This window comes from Castor canadensis, chromosome 11, assembly GCF_047511655.1.
Source record: "Castor canadensis chromosome 11, mCasCan1.hap1v2, whole genome shotgun sequence".
NCBI lineage: Eukaryota > Metazoa > Chordata > Mammalia > Rodentia > Castoridae > Castor > Castor canadensis.
In genome coordinates this window covers 44,739,560-44,751,863 of record NC_133396.1, presented here as the reverse complement: position 1 = coordinate 44,751,863, position 12,304 = coordinate 44,739,560, and the positions used below count along the sequence as shown (strand labels likewise).

General features: G+C 39.2%; 1 protein-coding gene across 8 annotated transcripts in view; it reads left to right on the top strand.

Annotated features, from left to right (window-relative positions):
* The window catches only part of Ssh2 (slingshot protein phosphatase 2), a 272,549-nt gene that overhangs the window by 195,476 nt on the left and 64,769 nt on the right, over positions 1–12,304 (top strand). For all 8 annotated transcript variants that reach the window (XR_012438703.1, XM_074046515.1, XM_074046516.1 and 5 more), the window contains one exon: positions 1,023–1,087. Coding sequence is in view for 7 of the 8 variants with exons in the window: in XM_074046515.1 (XP_073902616.1) it covers positions 1,023–1,087 (65 nt within the window). In the remaining variant the exon portion in view is untranslated. The remainder of the gene's footprint in view (positions 1–1,022; positions 1,088–12,304) is intronic.

Here is a 12,304-nt window from a genome sequence, read left to right as displayed (position 1 = left end):
AGTGAACTGGCAGGAGGCTAGAGGAAGGGGGGACAGTGGGCAAGGAAACTATTTTTTAAAAAAAAGAGGAAAGGAGAGACTTTCAGATTTGCTGGCTTTTTAGACAGACACACTATTTTTTTTCTTCCTGCCTCTGTCCACTTCTTTGCCCATACAATTAATAGCTAAGACGTTAACATGAAGGAGATTATATATGTAGATTTTAAGATTAATGTGAGAACAGGTTATACTGGCATCTGTGATTATATAGCCTTATCATTCACCTCAGATTCCAAAAAAAAAGAGAGAAAGAGCTGAGTGGGCAAGAATGAAGGTGTTAGTTCTCATATTGTTGTTGTTTATGATAGTACGTTATCTAATTTTCTTCTGTTAGTCAAAGCCTCAGATTTCCTAGTATAGAATAGGGAAGATGACAAAACCTATAATATTGCAATACAAAGGAGTTTGAACTTAGTTTTATAAAATGTAAGAATAAGTGAGGACTTGGATAATGGTTGACCATTTTAAAGCACGTGATATGTTCAGGAGACTATATATCCCTAATATATAGGGATATCAGCCACTAATGTGCAAATCATTTTAAACTATTAATATTGTTATATGGGTACCTAGTAGTCTTCTTATGATTATAGAATTAGGATTGACAAAAGTGTTAGCTTTTTAAAATTTAGGGGTAATTCTTTGAACACTTCTTTGCTTCCTTCAGTGGACCTGAAAGCATAGCTAGCCAGTGCTACATCTGCCCAACAAATTTACCAATAGATCTACATCTACCATTGTACAAAACTCAGATTGGTCTCAAGTGTACCTTCTGTAGGACTGTCTGAAACTGAATATATAAAGACACAGTCTACCATTCTCTTTCCATTTAAAAAGAAGTCAGTGGTCTTGTTTGATTTTTGTATCTAATAGAGTCCTTCAGTGAACCAGAATGTTCCTTTATAAGTCACTAGAGTAGAAGAAATCCTGTGTATTGATAATTAAAATGGAGAGTAATCCTTTGCTTTTATAAATTTCACCAGGCGATCTCCAACAGCATCTCCAAGCAATGTTCATATTACTCCGCCCAGAAGACAACATCAGGCTGGTAAGTTAGTGACATCAACATAATGCTCTTTTCAAAAGAATGTGTAAAATAGCCAACACTAAATAGTAATTTTATGTTCATAGTGCTTAGAACTATATGGAATAGGAAAGAATGGCACATCCCCATCATCCAGGAGCTTAAAATTTAATTGTGGGTATAAGCTAATGTGGAATGATATAAAATAATTTGATGGTTCAAGACTGTTGATAAGCACTAGTTTGTAAGTTATTGTCCATAATAACTATTGAAGATCTGGAAAAGGAGAGAAAACCTGAGAATTTGAGGTTTTATGTAGATCATGGAACTTGAACCAATCTTGGAAAAAGATGAGATTTGAATTAGCTGAAAGAAATCATTCTAGATGAGAACATTACTCAAACAAAAGCATACATAAGAAGGGACAAAGTGGAAGTGAAATGACTGAGGATTGATGCTGACCTCAGAGTCATGAGACCTGGGCTTAGGTTCTTGCTAACAAGGTGATGTCAGTCAGACAAGTTACCTTAGGCTGTCTGTACTCTTTCCCTCATATTCTAGCTGCCTCTCACAGTTGACAGGATCAAATGGACATGAGAACTTATTGAAGAGTGTGAAATGCTGCCTAAATAAAGGGATTATTGTTGCTGTAGGGATGATAGAGACCAGAAGATAAGGCAGGCAAATGTGGACTTAATGCTCTAAACTAGCGGTCTCAAACTAGCCAGAGATATGTTTTGTTTGGATCACACAGCATTTTTTTTTTAATGTTAGCCAGAATTTTAAAGCTGGGTAATTTCATACAAAAATCCAGATTTGGGTCTTCAGAAGTCAAAATTTTCTAATTGCACTGAGATTTTATCCTTACATGAAAAAACATGGCTAGACCCATGTGGAGAGAGATTCTGCACAGATTCTTAGTTTACCATAATCCCCACATGATCTCTTGTCTCCTCAACACTTAAAGTCACTTGTCACCATTCCTGCTAACTGTTTTCTTCCTCTGATAAAACTAAGAAAACAAAAATGGGATGAACATATTTCTTTGTGGAAATTAAAAAGTATTTCTACTTATTTAATATTTATGTGGCTTACTTCACTCATTTATATTTTCTTCTGTCCCCCTAGATTACTAACTAGAGGTAGTACCTCTCCCTCTTTAGTAAACAGTTGTGAAATATTACAGGTTTTGAGCCAAGGAGTGACATGAGACAGCTACAGGATTTAAGGACGATTCCCCAGTGCTAAAATAAGGGAAGAGGAGGAAGAGCCCCACTGGGTGTTATTACAGTCACCCAGGTGTGTAGTCACGAGCCTTTCTAGGTTAGAGTACTTACTTGCAAGTTTCATGAATGCCCCAGACAGGTTAAATTCAAATAGTTGATCCAGGAAGAGAAATGAGTAGAATATGATTGTGGAAAATTGATGATCAGGCATCTCAACTGTCTAGTAATCCCTGATTCTTCATTTACTTAATCATTCTGGGTTTAAATTTTATTATCCTTTCTCTTAAATGCTGCTTCTATGTCTTCTTTTTTCACCACTAATTTGTGTTGAGACATGTACTTTGAAATTAAAAGGAATTCTTTCATAATTATTTTATATCCTAATTTTAATTATTTTTATTTTATCTAATTTATATCTTAATCCAAAAGTAATGTTATATACTTACGTAAAACTGGGCTATATAGTGGAACGCTGTCTCCAAAAATAAGTAAACAAGGTGGGAAGTATAGTTCTCATAGCATTAATATTCTGTTTTTTGGACATACTGAATTTAATTTCAGGGCCTCATGCTTGGTAAGCAGGCACTGTGCCATTTGAGCTACAACCCCAGCCCTTTTTTGCTTCAGTTATTCTTTAGATAGGGTCTTGTTTTGCCCAAGGCCAGCCTTGGAGGTGATACTCCTTCTTGTGCCTCCTGTGTAACTGGGATCACAGTCACCTCTCACCATGCCTGGCTTATTTGTTGAGATGCAGATCTCACTAACTTTTTGACTGGGCTGGCCCTTGAACTTTGATCTTCCCAATCTCTGTCTCCTGAGAAGCTAAGATTACAACTACATACCCAGCAATGTAGCATTAATATTCTTAAGCAGTGTTTCTGAAACATTAGAGTAAATAAGACTTACCTAGAGAGCTTTTTTAAACCAAGTGGTCTCCACTGGCAGAGTTTGGTTGAAGGGGAGAAAAAGGCAATGATAATTTGTATTTTTAACAAATTTCCAAGTGATGCTGATACTGGTGGTCTAGAAATCACACTTGAGTACAATTCCACTAAAACTACTAATACTAGTAAGTTGTATATACTGGATACCCAATAGATATTTGCTGATAACTTCCAAAAAATGTTTGGTTTGGTAAAGTTAAGGTCCATTATCACTTATCTTTTTCTTTTTTTTTTAATTTTTATTTTTTATTACTCATATGTGCATACAATGCTTGGGTCATTTCTCCCCCCTGCCCTGACCTGTTCCCTTACCACCCACTCACTCCGCCCCCTCCCTCTCCCCCCAAGCCCCTAGATACCCAGCAGAAACTATTTTGCCCTAATCTCTAATTTTGTTAAAGAGAGAGTATAAGCAATAATAGGAAGGAACAAGGGTTTTTGCTAGTTGAGATAAGGATAGCGATACAGGGAGTTGACTCACATTAATTTCCTGTGCGTGTATGTTACCTACTAGGTTAATTCTTTTTATTCTACCCTTTTCTCTAGTTCCTGGTCCCCTTTTCCTATTGGCCTCAGTTACTTTTAAGGTATCTGCTTTGTTTCTCTGCATTGAGGGCAACAAATGCTAGCTAATTTTTTAGGTGTCTTACCTATCCTCATATCTCCCTTGTGTGCACTTGCTTTTATCTTGTGATCAAAGTTCAATCCCCTTGTTGTGTTTGCCCTTGATCTAATGTCCGCATATGAGGGAGAACATACGATTTTTGGTCTTTTGGGCCAGGCTAACCTCACTCAGAATGATGTTCTCCAATTCCATCCATTTACCAGCGAATGATAACATTTCGTTCTTCTTCATGGCTGCATAAAATTCCATTGTGTATAGATACCACATTTGCTTAATCCATTCATCAGTGGTGGGGCATCTTGGCTGTTTCCATAACTTGGCTATTGTGAATAGTGCTGCAGTAAACATGGGTGTGCAGGTGCCTCTGGAGTAACCTGTGTCACAGTCTTTTGGGTATATCCCCAAGAGTGGTATTGCTGGATCAAATGGTAGATCAATGTTTAGCTTTTTAAGTAGCCTCCAAATTTTTTTCCAGAGTGGTTGAACTAGTTTACATTCCCACCAACAATGTAAGAGGGTTCCTTTTTCTCCATATCCTCGCCAACACCTGTTGTTGTTGGTGTTGCTAATGATGGCTATTCTAACAGGGGTGAGGTGGAATGTTAGTGTGGTTTTAATTTGCATTTCCTTTATTGCTAGAGATGGTGAGCATTTTTCCATGTGTTTTTTGGCCATTTGAATTTCTTCTTCTGAGAAAGTTCTGTTTAGTTCACTTGCCCATTTCTTTATTGGTTCATTAGTTTAGAGAGAATTTAGTTTTTTAAGTTCCCTGTATATTCTGGTTATCAGTCCCTTGTCTGATGTGTAGCTGGCACATATTTTCTCCCACTCTGTGGGTGTTCTCTTCAGTTTAGAGACCATTTCTTTTGATGAGCAGAAGCTTTTTAGTTTTATGAAGTCCCATTTATCTATGCTATCTCTTAGTTGTTATGCTGCTGGAGTTCCAGTGAGAAAGTGCTTACCTATGCTTACTAACTCCAGAGTATTTCCTACTCTTTCCTGTGTCAACTTTAGAGTTTGTGGTCTGATATTAAGATCCTTGATCCATTTTGAGTTAATCTTGGTATAGGGTGATATACATGGATCTAGTTTCAGTTTTTTGCAGACTGCTAACCAGTTTTCCCAGCAGTTTTTGTTGAAGAGGCTGCTTTTTCTCCATCGTATATTTTTAGCGCCTTTGTCAAAGACAAGTTGGTTATAGTTGTGTGGCTTCATATCTGGGTCCTCTATTCTGTTCCACTGGTCTTCATGTCTGGTTTTGTGCCAGTACCATGCTGTTTTTATTGTTATTGCTTTGTAATATAGTTTGAAGTCAGGTATCGTGATACCTCCTGCATTGTTCTTTTGACTGAGTATTGCCTTGGCTATTCGTGGCCTCTTGTATTTCCATATAAATTTCACAGTAGATTTTTCAATCTCTTTAATGAATGTCATTGGAATTTTGATAGGAATTGCATTAAACATGTAGATTACTTTTGGGAGTATAGACATTTTTACTATGTTGATTCTACCAATCCATGAGCATGGGAGATCTCTCCACTTTCTATAGTCTTCCTCAATCTCTTTCTTCAGAAGTGTATAGTTTTCCTTGTAGAGGTCATTCACATCTTTTCTTAGGTTTACACCTAGGTATTTGATTTTTTTTGAGGCTATTGTAAACGAAGTTGTTTTCATATATTCTTTTCGGTTTGTTCATTATTAGTGTATAGAAATGCTAATGATTTTTCTATGTTGATTTTATATCCTGCTACCTTGCTGTAGCTATTGATGGTGTCTAGGAGCTTCTGAGTAGAGTTTTTTGGGTCTTTAAAGTATAGGATCATATCATCTGCAAATAGGGATATTTTGACAGTTTCTTTACCTATTTGTATTCCTTTTATTCCTTCTTCTTGCCTAATTGCTCTGGCTAGGAATTCCAGAACTATGTTGAATAGGAGTGGAGATAGTGGGCATCCTTGTCTAGTTCCTGATTTTAGAGGGAATGGTTTCAGTTTTTCTCTGTTAAGTATAATGCTGGCCATAGGTTTGTTATATATAGCTTTTATAATGTTGAGGTACATTCCTTCTATTCCTAGTTTTCTTAGAGCTTTTATCATGAAATGGTGTTGGATCTTATCAAAGGCTTTTTCTGCATCTATCGAGATGATCAAGTGGTTTTTGTCTTTGCTTCTGTTAATGTGGTTTATTACGTTTATTGATTTTCATATGTTGAACCACCCTGCATTCCTGGGATGAAGCCTACTTGGTCGTGGTGAATAATCTTTTTGATGTGTTGTTGAATTTGGTTTGCCATTATTTTGTTGAAGATTTTTGCATCAGTGTTCATTAAGGAGATTGGCCTGTGGTTCTCCTTTTTGTAGGTGTCTTTGCCTGGTTTTGGGATAAGTGTAATACTGGCTTCATCGAATGTGTTAGGTAGTTTTCCTTCCCTTTCTATTTCATGGAACAGTTTAAGGAGGGTGGTATCAGTTCTTCTTTAAAGGTCTGATAGAATTCAGCAGAGAATCCATCAGGTCCTGGACTTTTCTTTTTGGGGAGACTCTTGATTGCTGCTTGAATTTCATTTTGTGTTATAGATCTATTCAGGTGATTAATTTCCTCTTGGTTTAGTTTTGGATGATCATATGTATCTAGAAATCTGTCCATTTCTTTAAGACTTTCAAATTTATTTGAATATGGGTTCTCAAAGTAGTCTCTGATGATTTCCTGGACTTTCATGGTGTTTGTTGTTATCTCCCCTTTTGCATTCCTGATTCTACTAATTTGGGTTTTTTCTCTCCTCATTTTAGTCACGTTTGCCAGGTGTCTGTCGATCTCATTTATTTTTTCAAAGAACCAACTTTTTGTTTCATTAATTCTTTGTATGGTTTTTTTGGTTTCTATTTCATTGATTTCATTTCTTATTTTTATTATTTCTCTCCTTCTATGTGTTTTGGGATTTGCTTGTTCTTGTTTTTCTAGGAGTTTAAGATGTATCATTAGGTCATTGATTTGGGATCTTTCAGTCTTTTTAATATATGCACTCATCGCTATGAACTTTCCTCTCAGGACTGCCTTTGCTGTGTCCCATAGGTTCCGGTAGGTTGTGTTTTCATTTTCATTGACTTCCAGGAACTTTTTAATTTCCTCTTTTATTCCATCAATGACCCATTGTTCATTAAGTAATGAGTTATTCAGTTTCCAGCTGTTTGCATGTTTTTTGTCTTTACTTTTGTTGAGTTCTAGTTTTATTGCATTGTGATCAGATAGTATGCACGGTATAATGTCTATTTTCTTATATTTGCTGAGGCTTGCTTTGTGCCCTAGGATATGATCTATTTTGGAGAAGGTTCCATGGGCTGCTGAGAAGGATGTATATTGTGTAGAAGTTGGATGAAACATTCTATAGACATCAAGTAGGTCCATTTGATCTATTGTATATTTTAGATCTTGGATTTCTTTTTGATTTTTTTGTTTGGATGACCTATCTATTGATGATAATGGGGTGTTAAAGTCTCCCACAACCACTGTGTTGGAGTTAATATATGCTTTTAGGTCTTTCAGGGTATGTTTGATGAAATTGGGTGCATATAGGTTGATAAGTATTATTTCCTTTTGGTCTATTGCCCCTTTTATTAGTATGGAATGTCCTTCTTTATCTCGTTTGATCAATGTAGGTTTGAAGTCTACTTTGTCAGAGATAAGTATTGCTACTCCCGCCTGTTTTCAGGGGCCATTGGCTTGGTAAATCTTCTTCCAGCCTTTCATCCTAAGCCTATGCTTATTTCTGTCAGTGAGATGGGTCTCCTGAAAGCAACAAATTGTTGGATCTTCCTTTTTAATCCATTTCATCAAACAGTGCCTTTTGATGGGTGAATTAAGTCCGTTAACATTAAGTGTTAGTACTGATAGGTGTGTGGTGATTCCTGTCATTTAGTTGTGTTAGTTGTTTGAAGGTTTGATTGTGTGTACCTAAGTTGAGGTTACTCTCTACTTTCTTGCTTTTTCTTTTCCTGTAGTTTGGTGCTGCCTGTCCTTTCATGGTTATGTTGGGTTTCACTTTCTGTGTGCAGAATCCCTTGAAGAATCTTTTGTAGTGGTGGCTTTGTGGTCACATATTGTTTTAGTTTCTGCTTCTCATGGAAGACTTTTATTGCTCCATCTATTTTGAATGATAGTTTTGCTGGGTAGAGTATCCTGGGGTTGAAGTTATTTTCATTCAGTGCCTGGAAGATCTCACCTCACGCTCTTCTTGCTTTTAATGTTTCTGTTGAGAAGTCTGCTGTGATTTTGATGGGTTTACCTTTGTATGTTATTTGTTTTTTCTGTCTTACAGCCTTCGGTACTCTTTCCCTAGTTTCTGAACTTGTTGTTTTAATGATGATATGTCGTGGGGTAGTTCTATTTTGATCTGGTCTGTTTGGTGTTCTGGAGGCCTCTTGCATCTGTACAGGAATATCTTTCTCTAGATTTGGGAAATTTTCTGTTATTATTTTGTTGAATATATTACGCATTCCCTTTGCTTACATCTCTTCTCCTTCTTCGATGCCCATGATTCTCAAGTTTGGTCTTTTGATGGAGTTGGTGAGTTCTTGCATTTTCTTTTCACAGGTCTTGAGTTGTTTAATTAATAGTTCTTCAGTTTTTCCTTTAATTACCATTTCATCTTCGAGTTCTGAGATTCTGTCTGCTGTTTGTTCTATTCTGCTGGATTGGCCTTCCGTTTTGTTTTGCAATTCTGTTTCATTCTTTTTTCTGAGGTTTTCCATATCCTGGGTCATTTCCTCTTTAATGTTGTCTATTTTTGTCCTGAATTCATTTATCTCTTTATTAATCGTGTTCTCTGTTTCACTTTGGTGTTTATACAGTGATTCTATGGTTTCCTTTATTTCTTCTTTTGCTTTTTCAAATTCTCTATATTTGTTGTCTTGGAATTTCTTGAGTGTCTCCTGTACATTTTGGTTGACCATATCCAGTATCATCTCTATAAAATTCTCATTGAGTACTTGTGGTATGTCTTCTTTTAAATTATTCTTGTGGTCTTCATTGGGTCCTTTGGCATAGTTTATCTTCATTTTGTTGGAGTCTGGATCTGAGTATCTGTTTTCTTCATTTCCCTCTGGTTCCTGTACTAATTTTTTGCTGTGGGGAAACTGGTTTCCCTGTTTTTTCTGTCTTCCCATCATTGCCCTTGTTGGCAATAATGGCACTGATAGGTTTCAGTTCTTACTGCACCCTTAAGCTTCTGTTTTCCAGGGTCACAGTCCTGCCTCCCAGGGTCACAGTTCTGCCTCAAGTCTAGCTTGAATCCTCCTTCTGCCCCAACCTCCAATCAGCATGAACCATAAGATCCTAACCAATCAGATCATGCTGAGTCCCACTGAGGGGTATTTAAGCCCTTGCCCCTCCTGCTTCTCTCTCTTGGCTCCCTCAGCTCTCTCTTTCTCCCACCCGGCAATAAAGAATCTCTTGGCCAGATCACTCCTCTCCACATGGTCACTTTTGGGGCCTATATTTCCTAACATTTGTTGCCATGACTCGGATGGAGGCTCCCCACTAATCCTGGTGGGACCCCCCCCATTCCAACTCACCCCACGACCACCCTGAGGATGTGACTGGCCAGGACTCATCCTCCCAATCGCCCTCACTTGCATCTAACACCCGACATTCTTTGGTGAGTCCACCTACCCTTCTTGGGCTCCCTCTGCGGTCTCTCCCTTCGGTGTCTCTGGGTTTTAGAACACTTCTCCTGCTTTGGGCTACCTCTGGGCAGCTCAGACGGTAGAGGGATCCCCTTCTCCTCAGGGTTTGGATTTTACAGGGTCCAGGACCCTACAAAACCTAGGCCTAGGTAATCCAAGCCACCAGCCTCTGGCCTGCAAACCACCTGAATTCAGCAATGGCTGATTCTCATGCGCTTTGTGTTTTCTTGGCTATTTGTGCTGTGCGATATTTGTGGAGCATCCGCTCCACAGTACATAATATCCTCCTCTCCCATTCCGGGACCGGGTCCCTCATAATGGGTGCCTCTACGTCTTCTCTGCCGTCTGACTCCCCATTGAGATGGCTCGTCAATAATTTAGACACCTTGAATTTGACCCCAAATATAAAACCAAAAGTTTGATCCACTTTTGCACTCAAATCTGGCCCACTTATCCTTTAGATAACCGAAGTCACTGGCCCCTTTTCAGGTCTTTAAATCCCAACCTTTTACGGGACATATAACTACTGTGAGTGATCGGGACAATGGGGAGAGATTCCATTATGTCCAAGCCTTTTCATACCTCCGTCTAAATCCAGCTCTCTGAATTCAAACCCTCCCTCTGTACTTTCTGTTCCCCTGTGCAGATTCTATCAGCCTGCAAACCAGTTTCTAAATCAGCCAATTCCTCTCCAAACCTCCTCCTTCCCCATGTAAACAGACTTCTTGCACTGCTTACCATACCTATCTACTCCTATCTTCCTGAAAAACTTTCCCTGTCATGGAGTTAAGCAAGCCACTCCTTTCCAATTCTGGCCTCAAGGCGATTCCAGCTTTGAGAGAGCTCATGCTTTTTTCAGTGACCGGAGAGTAGAGGTTTCGTTTTACTGAAAGCCTGCCAGTACCAATCAATGGGAGCAACTTGGAGGCACAGGTGATGGACAATCCCTTAAGCATGTGTCATGCCTCCAGGCTCTACCTTCCCCTCCCTTACCTAAGATGTTAGCTCACCTTTTCTGCCTCCTCCATGGTCTCACCACGTGTCCTCTGTCTCTGTCTGCCTTCCCCTCCGTGGGCTTACTGGGACCCTGCCTCCCATGAAAACTTGTAGCATGGTACCTTATGACTTAAGTTATTCCAACTAGTTTGCCAGGCCTCTCAGTCTAAAGTAACTTTAAATCAGCTGCTTTACAAAAGCGCTTACAAAAACCTGCAGCTGCCACGCTCACGTGGAGGAGGGAAAGCAAACAGGTGCACCTGTGCACAGCAAAAATGTGACACAGCAAAAATGCCTGCCATAGCTAAGAAAATCCATAGAGAGGACCCAGCAAACCCTGGGCCGCCAGCCACACGATGGCTGTGGCCCGCCTCCACTTCCCCTAGAATAAATGCATGCAGAGTACACAGGAAGTGGGGAGGGGTGACAGGCCGCAGAATCAGGCCTAGGCAGTCAGGGTCATTTGTCCCAGGTGTGTGTGGAGGGAGTGGCGCCTTGCACAATTCCTGTTCCTAGCCCCACCTCACACCTTGGGGCATCAGACCCAGCCCTTGTAAGTCAATTGTTAGTTCAAGGTTATAGTTCCAGAAATAACTAAATAGACATTACTGTGGTCTCTAAACTTCTCATTTAGAATTTTCTATACCTTTGGCCTCAGCATAAATTTTTCCCTCCAAATATTAACACTAGTTGTCCCATATGGCACTGTTACTGGCCTGAAATGCCCTCTGAATGTGCCCTTCTCTAACTTTACAAATGATTTCTTTGTTAAAAAGTTAGCCTTTATTAAAGAGGTTGTCTGCTGTTAGCTAAAAGACAGGATCCTAATGTATTGTTCTTTCTAGATGGTACCTGCATCTTCCAGTCATCTGGCTGGTAGATGTTGGAAGCTTTGTACTGAGGCCTGGCCTCAGTATGCCTTGGGTGACCAAGAGAAGTGGCCTTCACAGGGTTCCTTAAATTACAATACCATACTCCAATTAGACCTTTTCTATAAAAGTTAAAAAAAAAAAAAAGTAAACTGAGGTCCCCTATACAAGTTTCTCTCATTAGAAAAGCAATGGGTTCTGGCCCAGGCCACTCAGGTTGGAAATGATTATATGGCTCAAGCAGTAGAGTGCCGCTTTACAAGCAGAAAGTCCTGAGTTCAAGCCCAGTACAGCCAAAGTAAAAAAAATAATAATAATATTTGGGGCTGAGGAAGTAGCTCAATGGGAGAATGTCTGCCCAACATGTGCAAAGCCCTGGGTTCAATTCCCCAGCATTACTAAAAAATAAATAAATAATCGTAAAGAAGATATGTGGCATTAATGTCACTTCAGCCATGTCATAGTAGAAAAATGTAGTTTAACCTAGATCAGATCTCTCATTCTTCAAATGAGGAAACTGAGGCCCAGAACAGTTCAGAGATTTGCTCTCCAGAGTGTCAGGTGTCAATGTAAAATAACAACTTTCCTTTACAGCAACAACATATCAGAAAGCATACCACAGTGGACTCAGAGTCACAGGTGAGAGAGGTTCTCCTCAAAGATAAATTTCTAACAGTCAGCCCCAGATATTCATAAAAAATTCGGACTGTGGCTGAAGGGAAAAGTCATTGAAGCAAGTAATACAGCTAGCCATGTCTGTATTTATGGCTACGTCTGTATGTCCAGGACCTTAGTAACAGGAGAGAAAAAGATAAGAGACACCATGGCCTCATTGCTGCTCTCAGAGAGGGTCCCACCTGACTGGGGCCTATATCCTGAACTTGCTACCATGGTGGACGG